This window comes from Brassica napus, chromosome A7 (genome assembly GCF_020379485.1).
Source record: "Brassica napus cultivar Da-Ae chromosome A7, Da-Ae, whole genome shotgun sequence".
Taxonomy (NCBI): Eukaryota; Viridiplantae; Streptophyta; class Magnoliopsida; order Brassicales; family Brassicaceae; genus Brassica; species Brassica napus.
The window spans coordinates 20,296,548-20,310,889 of NC_063440.1; the positions used below are offsets into that span (position 1 = coordinate 20,296,548).

Consider the following 14,342-nt stretch of genomic DNA (forward strand, 5'->3'; position numbering starts at 1 on the left):
CAATGTCCAAAGCTGTTTTTTTGTTTATGCAAGTGAAACGGTCGAGAAGAACATAGACCGAGTCTACAAATTTAGATTTTTCTTTTAAAATAATGTATAGTTTAAAGTTGATTTTTAAAAAAATTTAGGTATACTTTGAGATTTAATGCTTGTAACTTCAAAAGAAACACTAAATATATAAAGATGATACTGTTAACTTTTAAAAATTACATAATTACTTCATTAAATGTACTATATTTTTCTAAACAAGGTCTAGAGAATAATTTGAGACGGCATTGTCAATGTCTCTAAAGAAAATGACATGAATGTTTTGAGCATGGTGAATAAAGGCCATCAACTCCTATACAAGGAGGATCAAGACATAAACACATTATTATCAACATTAATAGACAGTAGTTACTGTGATTACTACTAATAAAAATCTACAGAGGAGAGTTGTCATTGTCAGAAAGAGATTAAAGAGAGCAGACAAAAGATTGTAAAATCAAAACAAGATTGGGACCCTCGAAAGATTATGACCGTGAAGACACAACAATGTTACGTTCAAGACATAAACACATCACTTATCGATTTAGATTTTCTTTCCCCTCTCCAAGATCCGATCCTCAAGATTCTCTTCTCTATGTTTATATCAGATCACCATCTCTTTCCTCTCTCTTATTTATGTAACTCCTCGTCTTCCTTCACATTGATGTTTGTGTCCTTTTTTGACGTTATATATCTAACATCTCTTTTCTTTATTCTACTTTCAGGTTCACAAGAGAGAACAATGGCAGTGGGAGATTTATCATCTTCTTCTTCTTCCTCCCAGGAGTTGCATGTTCTCGCTGTTGATGATAGTTTTGTTGACCGTAAGGTTATAGAGAGGTTGCTTAGGATCTCTGCTTGTAAAGGTAATACATAATAAGGCAAAACCGTCCTTCTTTTTCTTTTGCTCCTCTTTGCTTTGGTCTCTTGATTGTGGGGTTTGTTTACTAAATACAGTGACGACTGTTGAGAGTGGGACAAGGGCTCTTCAGTACCTTGGCCTAGATGGAGACAATGGATCTTCTGCTCTTAAGGTACTGTTCCTTTCTTCAAAGCCTTCTTGCGAAAAAAAAAAAAGATTTGAAAACTTGACTTGTTTTCTCTTCTGGTTTGGCTCCCAAGAAACCTAAGATTTGTTGTCAGTTTCTCGAACATTAGACTTTGTGTATCATCAAGATTTGCTTTTGATGCTTTTGGTCTATATGAAAAGTTGTGCTAAATTTTGATAAAACAGGATTTGAAGGTGAACTTGATAGTTACAGATTACTCTATGCCAGGACTAACAGGATATGAACTACTCAAGAAGATCAAAGTCAGTTTACCTTTCTTTTTTATATAGAACTTTTCATTTATGAGTTTTTCTTTGTTTTTGAATGAAGCTTAGTTACACAGAAACAAAGTTGTTTAATTTTATTACCAGGAGTCATCTGCATTTAGGGAGATACCAGTAGTCATAATGTCCTCTGAGAATATACAACCTCGTATTGAACAGTAAGTGATTGTTATTAGTATCGTTCAAACTGAAACAATTAATCTCAACTATTATGTAATCTGATTTTAGGTATTTTTTTTTGTAGATGTATGACAGAAGGAGCAGAGGATTTCCTGCTAAAACCGGTGAAGTTAGCAGACGTGAAGCGGTTAACAGAACTTATAATGAGAAGTGGTGAACCTCAAGAAGAAGATAAAGCCAAACACTCTTGTCCTAACAGAATCCTACAAAATAAAACTGATTCATCATCATCGTCTCATGATGATGTTTCCTCTGTGGATCATGACACTCCATCTTCCAAGCGAATGAAACTAGAATCTTAGGGCTCATGAGCAGCTTTGAGTATTTTCTCCCAATCCTTTCTTTTGTTTTCAGTAATACACTACAATTAGCCAAGATGTTGTTATGTTTTGTTGATATATGCTAGTTTTTAGATCCTGATTCTCATCTTATGACTCTGTTTTTCTAAAAACAAAAGTATACGTCTAAATTAAAAATAAGTAAACGTCAAACTATATGTTGCACAAAAAAAAAAAAACGTCAAACTATATGTACATGACCTTCAATGCCATGCACGATTTCACTTGTGTTTCATAAGAAGAAAGATGCAGTACAAAGGTTCAGCTCATCCTCAAGTAAAGCTGCCACAGTCACTAAGATAAGAACAAATATATCCCCCCATTTTAAGAAACTTTTCACTTTATAACAATTTGTGTAAGCCTCACTAACCAAACATTGTAAAAGCATCTCCTCAACAGAGCGGTGGAGATATCTGTTTGACGCTAAGCTACTCAAGTTTATGTATTTGGCTAAATAACAGACAGAGGAGTTTTTGAGAATAGGACTAAGTGGGTTTCTAGAGTTTCATCATCATCTTTTTTTTAATCCTTCCACGTTGGAAGGTTGTTGTAATACTGTCTAGACACTCGTGTGGATCTATCAAACCTTATTAAATTATATTTACTTTATATAGTAAGATATATCTGATTTCCAACTATAGGATGTTGTAGTATTCGTAGAATAATGTCATTATGATTAGGTACATAACCTGTTTTGCAAGCAACAGTCTTCCAATCACAGAACATAATCCCCCATTGATTAATCAACCAATTAAACAACATCATAAAGATATGTAGATGTCATGTGTGTGTTGGCATGTTCTTTGTTTCGGTCGTGCAAGGTTGTATTCAGTTTACGCGTCAACGACAAAGTTCTCCTCACGTCTAAGCTGGAAAGATTTACATAAAATCCCATTTGCTTTTTTTTTGTCTATCTGTTGTCTCTAATTTTTTTCAATTCCAAATATTATCCTTTGTTTTTTTGACTAATTTAGACTTTCCCAAACCCATAAATAGAAACACAATCATAAACATAACTCACAAGAGAGTGAGAGAGAGAGAGATCCTGATCTATGTTCTTTTGTTGATCTGACATGATTATACAATTGCTCTGTTTCTTCTTGTTCTTGTTTCTTCTTTTACAAGTCACCATGCTTAAACGTTCTTTCAAGAATTTTGTTGAACAAGAACTCGGATCTTTACCGCAGTTCCTCATCTACACCCTTCTTGAATTGACTCTCATCACCATCCTCTTCATAGACGGGGCTCTCGCCTTCTTATCAAACCAATACGCAAGATTCTTCGAGCTCAACACTCCTTGTCTCCTCTGCACCAGAATCGACCACGTTCTTGTCCCTAGAAACCCTCATTTCTACTACAACGACTCGATCTGCGACTCTCACAAGAAGAAGGTCTCTTCCCTTGCTTATTGCCATGTCCACAAGAAACTCTCTGAGATCAAACATATGTGTGAAGGTTGTCTTCTCTCTTTCGCCACCGAGAAGGAATCTGACTGTGATACGTATAAGTCTCTCATTGGGATCTTGCATAAAGATCTTGAGCTTCTCATTGACGAACAAGTGCTTGCCTTGGCGCTCAAGAAAGACGATGACCTTGTTCAGACAACAACAAACCTGGTGGATTACAAGACAAACAACAACATTAGCTTGAAACAACATTGCTCTTGTTGCGGAGATTTATTGAAGAACAACAGTTCTTTCCTTGCTCCTGCTCCTTCTCCTAGGGTTCCCTACAACAAGATGTCTGAGAATGAATCTGAGTTTAGAGTTTTGGATGTGGACAGAACACTGAGTGTTGTAAGAGGAGGTAACAAGTTCTTTGGGACACCTCTTAGAAAACTCCCTTTGGATAAGACAGACATGGCTGATTCAAACGGTGAATCCATCCTTAATCAGCTCAAGAAAGAGGCTTGCTTGGACAAGAAGTCACTGATGGATTTGTATATGGAGTTAGATGAAGAGAGAAGTGCTTCAGCTGTTGCAGCCAACAACGCTATGGCTATGATTACAAAGCTACAAGCCGAAAAAGCCGCTGTTCAAATGGAGGCTTTGCAGTGCCAAAGAATGATGGATGAGCAAGCAGAGTATGACCAAGAAGCTTTGCAGTCTCTGAGTAGTGAATTGGCAAAGAGGGAAGAGGATATGAAGGAGCTTGAAGATGAACTTGAGGCTTACAGAGAGACATATGGATGTTTAACGGATAAAGATGATGTGAGAGAAGAGTTTCTTGAGGAACACGTCAATGCCAATGTAGTTTGTTATTCAAATCATGAGGACAATGGAGCAAACATCGATCAAAGTGGGTCTTGTAAATCCGAAGAATCGAGATTCTTAGGGCAAATGAAAGGAACTGAAAGCAAAGAAGATATAGTAAAGGAGCTTACAGAGATCACAGAGAGGCTAAGTGCTCTTCAATCAAATGGTGAACTGTTGAAACATATTGCTGATGTTTTAGAAGTTAGTGAAGGTGAAGCAATTCTAATGCAGATATCTCAAAACTTGCACATGCTTCGTAGTTTTGTTGCTATGCCTTCAGAATCATGAACTTGTATCTTTTATTGTCTCTTAGAGAACACACAAGCTTCTAATGCCTTATTGTCTTAAATTCAAAACATTTTTCTTATTCTTATTCATTTGAAATGTTTCAGATTTGCTCTATGAACCTTACTTGTAAGATGAAATGCATAAAGACTACGGCCTGATTCTGAAACACAAATTTTTTTTTGGTGTTTACTTGTGATTTTCTTAAGAATACTCACTGATCGTTGAATATTTTTTTGTATGTAGTAATTTGTCTTGAAATTCCAAACTTTAGTTATGTAATCTTCTAGAGGTTTGAAGTCAGTTTCTGAGAATTTCGTAAAAAATGACACTTCGTACCAATAGAAGTTTGAAATACAAGAGAACCAACTTTTTACACTACCACTAGACTACCAACATCTTGGTAACATGCTTTGATTGTTACAAAGTTTTTCTTCATACATTTGCATTTTGAATTTGATCGATGAAACCACCCTAGAAGAATGGATTGCAGAAACAAATATTATTGAACTGAAACTATTTAATTAGTTACGTTAATATAACCAAACAATACAGTAATTATTTCTTTTGGGAATATAGGTTTGATTGGTCTTTCTTTTAGTATATTTGTGATTGCGTGTACATCAAGACAATTAAAACCTAACTCACTTCAGCCAAAATGAAAACCACACAAAATTACACTAATACGAGTCCCAACATTCATAAAGATTCAATCATTCATGTGTTTGCCTTAAACCAATCTTATCTTATTCTATCTCGTTATAAGGTCAGTCCAAGAAATACCAAATTTCTGAGGCTATATAATCAACAGTAACCATGGTGACTTATCATCATCACAAACATCATCATATCTCCCTAGCAATGGCTAATGTTCCACAAATATCTTCTTCAATCCTCCTTACACTCTGCTTCACTCTCTTCACGACTCCAGCCCTCTCAGACTACCTTAACCCCTTACAAGACTTCTGTGTAGCTGATCTCCAAGCTACCCCATCCAACACTGGCTACCCATGCAAGTCACAAGTCACCTCTGAAGATTTCTTCTACTCCGGCTTAGGCACTCCACTAAACACTTCAAACCCTAAAGGTGTAGCCGCTAATAGAGCAAACCTCATGACGTTTCCAGGACTTAACACGATGGGAATCTCCATGTACAACGTTGCAGTCGCCCCAGGAGTAGCTAACCCGCCTCACTCCCACCCTGGTGTGACCGAGGCAGGGATCGTGGTCGAAGGCTCGGTCTTGATTGGGTTCTTGACGAATAACTACACGTTGTACTCGAAGGTTGCTGGTCCTGGCGACATGTTTGTGATTCCTCCGGGACTCATTCACTATGAGATGAACGTTGGGAAAACGGAAGCTCGTCTTTTGACTGTGGTGGCTAGTGAGTGGCCTAGCGAGGTGCTTGTGCCGCACACTTTGTTTCTTGCGAAACCAGCGATTCCAGACTTTGTTTTGGAGAAGATTTTCAAGACTGATGGTAAAACAATCAACATGCTCAGGACTAAGTTAACTAATTAAACATATGTTTATGTGTTTCCTCTAAAAAATGTAAGGGAAAATGTAATCTGGTATGAGTTTGCCTTAAAAATGAATAAATGAGCTGTCTTTTTATTTGTTTTTTTCACAATAAAAATCTCAACAAATATGAGAGAGTTTTCGTTTTTGTTTTATGTCATTTCAAAAGTAAACATTTGTTACAAAATATATTACATTGATTAAATAAAGTAAAATACAAGGGAAAACAAAAGAAAACGGTAGTTTATTCAAGCTCATTCAAGAATACAGATGCAGAAATGGGTTCTAGCCTTCAAATTTTCTAATGGTTGGATAATTGGTCCAAACCGGTATTATTAAAACATTATTAATTACTAAAAACTCATATCATCATCTTGCTTAGTAATATTTAATACTCCATCTGTTTCAAAATAATATATGTTTTAAAAAATTTCCAACTTTTAATAAAATATATTAAAATTTAGTTATAGTTGCATAGTTTTTTTGTAATTTTATATTTTCTATATTTTAAGTCAATAAAATTTTTAAAAAATATAATTAATATTTTTGAACTTTATAATTTCTCATTATTAGTTGATAAAATTGTATTGAAAATATAAAATATGTAGCTTTTTGAAACAGAAAAAATTCTCTTGAATATGCATTCTTTTTTTGAAACGGAAAGAGTATAATTTAGTTATTTAACTAAATTTAAAATTATGACAGTGTATAAAATTATGAATCATTGAAACAAAGTCAAATACCCTAGAAAAATCTTAATTTATGAATTTTTATTTGAAAAATCCATCTAATTTTCTAATTTTATTTTATTTATTAGTCATAAAATCCATTGAAATATCCTTCGTAAAATACTTTTATGGGTTTGTACCACACGTGTCACATGTAATGTTGTCAGTGGCGGACGTAGTAAGAACCATAAGGAGGCACGTGCCCCCATCTAATTTTTCAATTTCTTTGAGTAATTAAGCTTAATCAATGACAGTGCCCCCTATTGAATTATAAAATATAATGAAAAATGTTATATCACTCCGATTAAATTCAGTTCTAGATCCGGTCCTGAATGTTGTTGAATTTGTATGATCAAGATTTCCGAATTTGTATCTGCACAGCAATTATAGATGCTATAATGTTGTTGAAAAAGCTATTTAATTAAGATAAATATATGAGTAGACTATATATATAAATAAAAAAGTTAAGATATTTAATTTTTTTAAAAGAAATTAATTAATAATTCTACTAACATACGCCTAAAAAAGGAATCAAGATCTCCTTTTCTCCTCCTCCATCTCTCGTCATCATCATCGTCTCTGCTTAAATTCTCTTCTCTTTTATTCCATTACTCCAGCGAACAAAGCTCCGAACTTTCCACCACTCTCGGATCCCTCTCCATTCAAAGTTAGCTTCTTTCTATTTCATTTGCTTGGATCCCAAGGAAATGAAGAAACCCAAATCATCAAAAACCGAAAAAATCGACAAACTCGATCTCTTCTCGTCACTATGGAAGCAGAGACCTTTCCGCGTAATCATAGCAATAGGCCTTCTCTACCTCCTAATGGTCACCGTCGAGATACCTCTCGTCTTCAAATCATGGTCCTCCACCAGCAACTCCGCCTCCATCGATTCTCTCTCACGGCCCGAGAAGCTCGAAACAGAGCAACAAGAGCCCCAATTTAAGACAATCCCTAACCCACCGTCGTCTAAACCGGATTCTAAACCGACCCTGAACCGGACGGTACGCGAGCATCACCGAGGTCTTCTCTCAAGCCTGAGATTCGATTCGGAGACGTTCGACCCGAGTAGCAAAGACGGGTCGGTGGAGCTTCACAAGTCGGCTAAGGAGGCGTGGCAGCTAGGAAGGAAGCTGTGGAAGGAGCTCGAGTCTGGGAGGCTTGAGAAAGCAGTTGAGAAGCCTGAGAAGAACAAATCCGACACGTGTCCTCACTCTGTTTCGTTAACCGGGTCGGAGTTTATGAACCGGGAGAATCAGCTTATGGAGCTGCCGTGTGGTTTGACGTTGGGGTCGCATGTGACTTTGGTCGGGAGGCCGAGGAAAGGTTATCCCAAGGAAGGAGATGGGTCTAAGTTGGTTTCTCAGTTTGTGATTGAGCTTCAAGGTTTGAAGACTGTTGATGGAGAGGATCCTCCTCGGATCTTGCATTTTAATCCGAGGCTGAAAGGAGATTGGAGCAAAAAGCCTGTGATTGAGCAGAACACTTGTTATAGAATGCAGTGGGGATCTTCGCAACGGTGTGAAGGGTGGAGGTCAAGAGATGAAGAGGAGACTGGTGAGAGTTTAGTTTAGTTTAAGTGTGTATAATCTGTTATTAGCAAATGATTAATAGGTTAGTGTTGTTTTGCAGTTGATAGTCATGTGAAGTGTGAGAAGTGGATCCGTGATGATGACAACTACTCAGAAGGGTCGAGAGCGAGATGGTGGTTGAATAGACTTATAGGAAGGAGGAAGAGGGTTAAAGTAGAATGGCCGTTTCCTTTTGTGGAAGAGAAGCTCTTTGTTCTCACTCTTAGCGCTGGTTTAGAAGGTTACCATATTAACGTTGATGGACAGCATGTTACATCCTTTCCTTATCGCACTGTGAGTATATATATATAAATTTATACATGATTGTTTTGTGTTCAGATACAATGGCATTGAGTTGGTTTGTTCTGTTAGGGTTTCACACTAGAGGATGCAACGGGGCTTACCGTAAACGGAGACATTGATGTCCACTCTGTTGTTGTTGCCTCTCTGCCAACATCACATCCCAGCTTTGCTCCCCAAAGGCATCTCGAGTTGTCAAAGAGATGGCAGGCGCCTTTGGTTCCCGATGGGCCTGTGGAGCTTTTTATAGGTATTCTTTCCGCAGGCAATCATTTCGGAGAAAGGATGGCTGTGAGGAAGTCGTGGATGCAGCATGTTCTTATTACATCTTCAAAAGTTGTTGCTCGTTTCTTTGTGGCACTCGTAAGTTAAGATTTTTACATTTTTCATCTCGTGTTAAGTCATGAAGGCTTTATTGTATCTGTGATGTGTGCGTTTCACCAGCATGGGAGGAAGGAGGTAAATGTGGAACTGAAGAAAGAAGCAGAATATTTTGGGGACATTGTACTTGTTCCTTACATGGATAGCTATGATCTTGTCGTGCTGAAAACTGTTGCCATATGTGAACACGGAGTGAGTTATATCAGATCTTTACAGGACATGGTTCCACGTAATCGTTCTTTTGATTGTTGAAAACAAATGACTTTGATTGGTGCAGGCTCTTGCATACTCGGCAAAGTACATAATGAAGTGTGACGATGATACATTTGTAAAACTTGGCGCAGTGATCAATGAAGTGAAGAAAGTACCCGAAGGTAGAAGCTTGTACATTGGTAACATGAACTATTATCACAAACCTCTCCGTGGGGGTAAATGGGCAGTCACTTACGAGGTATGCGCATTCATCTGCATCACACTCTATATTGCATGATATTGTAAAATGGTGTTGAGTGTTTTTGTTTTATATCAGGAATGGCCTGAGGAGGACTATCCGCCCTATGCAAATGGACCTGGATATGTTCTGTCTTCTGACATTGCACGCTTCATCGTGGAAGAGTTTGAGAGACACAGATTACGGGTAAGCGGAAGAGAGAATCATTAACTAATTGTAATCAAATCTCTTTTTCATTTGTCATTCTCAGTAATATCCTGTTTTTGTTGATGTTCACATACACCAGCTGTTCAAGATGGAGGATGTGAGTGTGGGAATGTGGGTGGAGCATTTCAAAAACACATCAAACCCAGTGGACTACAGACACAGTCTGAGATTTTGCCAGTTTGGTTGTGTTGAGAATTACTACACAGCTCATTACCAGTCGCCAAGACAGATGATATGCTTATGGGACAAGCTCTTAAGACAGAACAAGCCGGAGTGTTGTAACATGAGATGATCATTGAGGGAAACAGCCACGTTTTCATTTAGGCGTGCTGTAGAAAGACTAGGCATGTTGAGAAACCAATTTTGCAAGCTCACCATAGACTCTGGACTTCGATTTGATTGGTCTGCAAGCTTTAAGCCATCTAATCTGTAGAAGAATGGAGAGAAGAGTAGAGAAAGAAGCATATAGTCATACTGTTTATTCACTTTATTTGTGCATCAATTAATTTATTTTCATATGTACAAACCCATTTCTTAATCTAAATCAAAATTTGTTCTTTCTTTGTCTGTCTACTTAGACAACATTGGCACAGAGCAAGAAACAGTTTGTGCCTCGTGACCTTTTTTTAAGGATTCTTCATGAATACATAAGTTGTCTCCGTTTGAAAACTTTCATCCTATGAAACCATTTACACTAATAAAGCCATCAGAATCAGAGACACCAACAAACCCACCAAACTTCCATGGAAAACAGTCATTGATCTCTTGTGTTCGTTCTTCTTGTTTCTCTCATGCTTAGCTCTCTTTCTTCATGGTCTTCCTCTGTGTTCCGATTCAAGTGAGTTTCACATCCTCTCATGGTTTTGCTATTGTAGATTGATGTAATGGATGCTTAAGGATCATTCCAATCTGAACAAGCAATTTCAAGCAATGAACATTTCCAAAAAGGGTTGTGCTTCTGTTGTGAAGTCAATCCTTTGTGCTGTAAGTACAGTATGCCTAAAGATTCTGCAAACGTTTTCATTACGAACTAAATGTGTCCAAGTTCTCCATTAAAGAGAAATTTCAACATTTATTGGAAGGAATGTCTGTACACTTCACAAAACAAGATTCACAAATTGTGGAAGAAACTACAAAAAAGGGAGACAGAGATCTCTCAGCCTTCTTCCTTCCCATCTCTAAACACAGACAATTGATACAAACATAAGTTACAGACAACTTATATAAGGTAAAGTGATAGATGTACACCTTTGGGTATCATACGCTCTATATTCGTTTTCCAAAGTATCATATTCACAAGTATCCTATCGACGGTGCAGCCTCTTCACAAGGATCTGTCGATAGAGCGTCTTTGTTCGAAAGAACAATACTATAGCAACAAGAAACCCAAAGAACGCAACAGACGCCATTATAACAAAGGACAGCCTGAAGCAGTGAGAGCCAAAGCATTTATTCCCTTCCCCAGAAGCAGTCTTGTCGTAGATATAACCGATCAATCTTACAGAGAAGATATACGAACCGATGGGACTGGCTATGGATATGGTGTTGAAGATGGTTCCCATGTGGCGAACTCCGAACAGTTCAGAGGTGATTGTAGGCATCAGCGACCACTGTGAACCATAACAAACGCCAACTATAACAGAACCGACGTAAAGGTTTCCTTGAAAACCAGAGGCTATGATTAGATGGCCTATGGTCATGGTTCCAAGAGTTGCAGCCATTAGCCATGGACGAGGCCATCCTTTCTTATGAAGCATTGCATCTGAGGCGTAACCGGCTCCAAATCTACCAAGAAAGTTCCATATACTCCACAAGGAGACCAGTGAGTTTATCTCAACGGATGAGTACCGAAGAGACTCACCTATTTGTCGGATGTTGTTTATTGTCGAAAGTCCAGACCCCATTCCACAGATCATGGCGAGAAACAACAACCAGAAGCTTAGGCTTTTCATAGCTTGCAGAAGATTCAGGTTCTCGCTCAGACCAGCTTCTACTTGTCTGTCTCCTTCAGAGCTTTGGTTAACGGAAGTTACTGCTTTTGGACTGATTATGAGAGGGGATTTATCAGGCAACGCTGTTTTCTCCATGCGGTCACGACGTGCTCTTGTCGCAATGAGTAGAGGCAAGGCAAGGAGAAGGATGAGACATACAAGTGTGACAACATTAGCCACTGACGACAAACCAAAGGTGTTCTTAACAATGATAACGACCATCAGATAAGCAGCAATGATAAGAGATACAGCTGAAAGACCATTTAAATGCTTTTTATCATCAGCTGTGCTGGTCTCATAGATCCTGACTAAAGGCATGGCCAAGAGGGAGAGAACTGTTGGTGTTACAGCCAGCAAAAGAATGAAGCTCGCCGGATCTCCACCGCACAGAGTCTCGTACAGTTGAATCAATATCGCTCCGCTTAGACCGAGAAAACCCTGTCAATTAAGAAGGAGATATAAGCTTGTCTGCTTCACTATAAACAAACCAAACAGAGCACAAACAGTTTGCGCAAAGACTATGAGAGTCCATCCAAGACATAACCTTTATTCTAATGAATCATCTAAAAGACATAACCCAACAATCTCTGCAAACTTCTGTCATAATCTAAGATTCCCACCAAGATGGAACAAACAAAACATCATCTAAACCACAAAAAGCTTCCACCTTGCATAAGATAAGCTCCCACAACTATTACCGAACAGAGTCCATCCAAGACATAACCTTTATTCTGATGAATCAGCTATAAAACATAACCCAACAATCTCTGCAAGATCTAAGATTCCCACCAAGATGGAATGAACAGAACATCATCTACACCACAAAAAGCTTCCACCTTGATTAAGATCATAGCTCCCCCATTTTTGAAGTTCCAAGTAATAAACCATGATCATAGTCTAGCTCTCGAGGAAACAATCTAACACGTGATCCAATACACAACGAGAAACTCAAAAGGGTACAGTAAAGTCTTCACCTTCATGATGCCAACGGCAGTACCACCATAGTCAGCGAAATTCTCCACAGCACTCACAACATTAGCCGTATTAAAAAACGTCTGCGACTGCGCCGCTATGAACATAAAGAGGCACATGAGAGCCACAGGGGGCTTCCTGATGATTCCGGTGACGGAAGCCCACATGAGAAAGTAACCGGCGAAGCACTGAATCGCTCCGATAGCAAGCACCACCCAAGGACCTCCGCTGTCTCCTCCGCGTCCGCGGCGGCGATTGGAGGTGACGTATGTGTACAGAAGGCCGGAGAAAACTCCGGCGTTAGCGCCGATGTCTTTGAAGACGGAGACGGTGTCGAGGGTGGATTGATCGTAGGATTGGGTCGATTTTAGAACGGCGGAGTAGATTCCGAATGTGTAGGAACCGCCGCTTGCGCACTGTATCCAGATGCTAGCCGCCATGGCTACCCATTTTGACCTCAGGATCTCCATCGCCGCCAGTTACCCTCGCCGGGGAAAGAGTTTGTCGACGAGGCGAACACGTTACGGAAGATATTATTCGAAAAATGGATTTGACAGATAATATATTTTCTATTAATTCTTAATGGGCTTACGATATTAAGATCGTCGGCCCATATATTGTAATGAAGGCGTATTGTCTAGAATGATAATGTGAATTCTTATACAGTTGGATTATTCTCATGTGTCTTTCTAAAGTGTAACCTCGGTAATGAAAGTTTTTAACAGTCGAGATTTTCTTGGGAATGTGATAGTACGATGACTCTTGTTGTTTTCCTATTTTCAAAGTTATCAAAAACCACATTTGAGAAATATGAAATTATTGTGTAGAATTTAGCTATTTTATTTGAAATGTTCAAAGATGCCCCATTAAACCTAGAGTAGCACCAATAGCACCACAACCAGTGATGCCGATTGTTCAACAAGCTCACAAAGATGGTGAAATCAAAGATTCAGTATGTAGATTTTGTAAAGTATGATTGATCGATGCACATACATACCCAATGGTTTAATGTCCCTTGATTCATGATGGTATTTTAAGTTCTCATTATAGTGATGATAATGTTTGGTTAGGTTTCTTTATTCAAATAGTTTTGTGTTTTCTCCTTTGTGAATAAAGTTTTGTTATATTCCTTTTTGTGAATAAGGTTTTGTTACGTTGTTTTATTTTCGTGAATAAGTTATGGTATATTTCATTTTATATTAGTGCTTTCTTTTTTTCCAATAGGTTTTATATGACTAAATTGTGTATCAACGCACAATGTGATACAAGAGAGGTATTGTTTTCCATTATGCACGTAGAGTTGTTTTCAATTAGAGTTATTTTCAATTAGTGCATCAGAAAGGTATTTTGTTTGTACACTGAATGTACCAATTTGGCTAAATTTAGTCATGGTTACTTTGGTGATTGGGTTGATTTAAATGTTTGGAAGAGTAAAGATGAGACTCCTGATGTTCTGCTCACTAGGTTGATGTATAATGACTGACGCCATAACATTCTCGGCGATAAGCCAACATTACAACTGATTTTGATTTTGAGAGCACAATGTTGGATCTAAAAGACAAGGACTGCACTGTACTCCTAACCCTTCCTGAGAAAGCAAATCAAGATTTCATGAATGGATTTCATGCATCATGGCATGTGTCAAGTTTGGTTCAAGTAGGTGGACCTATGTATTGGGTCAGAACTAATGATTTGAGAAATGATAAAAGAACTGGAGGTTTTAGGCAGACTTGATAATTGTTTAATGTGTGAAAAACTTTGTTTGTTTGTTTGTGTAGGAGTATTTGTGCAAGAATTAGCTCCAA

General features: G+C 38.1%; 5 protein-coding genes across 5 annotated transcripts; 4 read left to right on the forward strand and 1 right to left on the reverse strand.

The window, feature by feature from the left end:
• The first annotated feature begins 499 nt into the window (after positions 1-499).
• LOC106353654 (two-component response regulator ARR15-like) lies at positions 500-1,966 on the forward strand. The gene is made up of 6 exons (XM_013793426.3): positions 500-665; positions 753-893; positions 985-1,061; positions 1,262-1,339; positions 1,448-1,518; positions 1,605-1,966. The coding sequence occupies exons 1-6, from the start codon at positions 515-517 to the stop codon at positions 1,840-1,842; spliced, it is 756 nt and encodes a 251-aa protein (XP_013648880.2). The 5' UTR covers positions 500-514; the 3' UTR covers positions 1,843-1,966.
• Positions 1,967-2,101: 135 nt separating this feature from the next.
• Positions 2,102-5,031, forward strand: LOC106357458 (probable myosin-binding protein 6). The gene has a single exon (XM_013797125.3). The coding sequence runs from the start codon at positions 2,952-2,954 to the stop codon at positions 4,419-4,421; it is 1,470 nt and encodes a 489-aa protein (XP_013652579.1). The 5' UTR covers positions 2,102-2,951; the 3' UTR covers positions 4,422-5,031.
• A 185-nt stretch (positions 5,032-5,216) lies between these two features.
• On the forward strand, positions 5,217-6,040 carry LOC106357007 (germin-like protein subfamily T member 3). The gene has a single exon (XM_013796700.3). It carries the CDS (start codon positions 5,235-5,237, stop codon positions 5,937-5,939), a length of 705 nt encoding a protein of 234 aa, XP_013652154.2. The 5' UTR covers positions 5,217-5,234; the 3' UTR covers positions 5,940-6,040.
• Positions 6,041-7,203: 1,163 nt separating this feature from the next.
• LOC106353650 (hydroxyproline O-galactosyltransferase GALT5) lies at positions 7,204-10,135 on the forward strand. Its single transcript, XM_013793421.3, has 7 exons — positions 7,204-8,221; positions 8,297-8,529; positions 8,608-8,898; positions 8,980-9,108; positions 9,194-9,367; positions 9,446-9,553; positions 9,654-10,135. The coding sequence occupies exons 1-7, from the start codon at positions 7,372-7,374 to the stop codon at positions 9,864-9,866; spliced, it is 1,998 nt and encodes a 665-aa protein (XP_013648875.1). The 5' UTR covers positions 7,204-7,371; the 3' UTR covers positions 9,867-10,135.
• A 491-nt stretch (positions 10,136-10,626) lies between these two features.
• LOC106353649 (protein NUCLEAR FUSION DEFECTIVE 4) lies at positions 10,627-13,082 on the reverse strand. The gene is made up of 2 exons (XM_013793420.3): positions 12,540-13,082; positions 10,627-12,003 (listed from the first exon to the last, which is right to left on the reverse strand). Exons 1-2 carry the CDS (start codon positions 13,005-13,007, stop codon positions 10,879-10,881), a joined length of 1,593 nt encoding a protein of 530 aa, XP_013648874.1. The 5' UTR covers positions 13,008-13,082; the 3' UTR covers positions 10,627-10,878.
• Positions 13,083-14,342: the final 1,260 nt, after the last annotated feature.

Excerpts from the sequence above, each read along its gene's own strand:
- LOC106353654 (XM_013793426.3), top strand. The coding sequence starts at position 515 with ATGACCGTGAAGACACAACAATGTTACGTTCAAGACATAAACACATCA. Across the intron at positions 666-752 it reads CTTTCCTCTCTCTTATTTAT|GTTCACAAGAGAGAACAATG; the intron begins GTAACTCCTCGT and ends TTCTACTTTCAG. Across the intron at positions 1,062-1,261 it reads ATGGATCTTCTGCTCTTAAG|GATTTGAAGGTGAACTTGAT; the intron begins GTACTGTTCCTT and ends TTGATAAAACAG.
- LOC106357458 (XM_013797125.3), top strand. The coding sequence starts at position 2,952 with ATGATTATACAATTGCTCTGTTTCTTCTTGTTCTTGTTTCTTCTTTTA.
- LOC106357007 (XM_013796700.3), top strand. The coding sequence starts at position 5,235 with ATGGTGACTTATCATCATCACAAACATCATCATATCTCCCTAGCAATG.
- LOC106353650 (XM_013793421.3), top strand. The coding sequence starts at position 7,372 with ATGAAGAAACCCAAATCATCAAAAACCGAAAAAATCGACAAACTCGAT. Across the intron at positions 8,222-8,296 it reads AAGAGATGAAGAGGAGACTG|TTGATAGTCATGTGAAGTGT; the intron begins GTGAGAGTTTAG and ends GTTGTTTTGCAG. Across the intron at positions 9,554-9,653 it reads TTGAGAGACACAGATTACGG|CTGTTCAAGATGGAGGATGT; the intron begins GTAAGCGGAAGA and ends CACATACACCAG.
- LOC106353649 (XM_013793420.3), bottom strand. The coding sequence starts at position 13,007 with ATGGAGATCCTGAGGTCAAAATGGGTAGCCATGGCGGCTAGCATCTGG. Across the intron at positions 12,004-12,539 it reads CTGCCGTTGGCATCATGAAG|GGTTTTCTCGGTCTAAGCGG; the intron begins GTGAAGACTTTA and ends CTTAATTGACAG.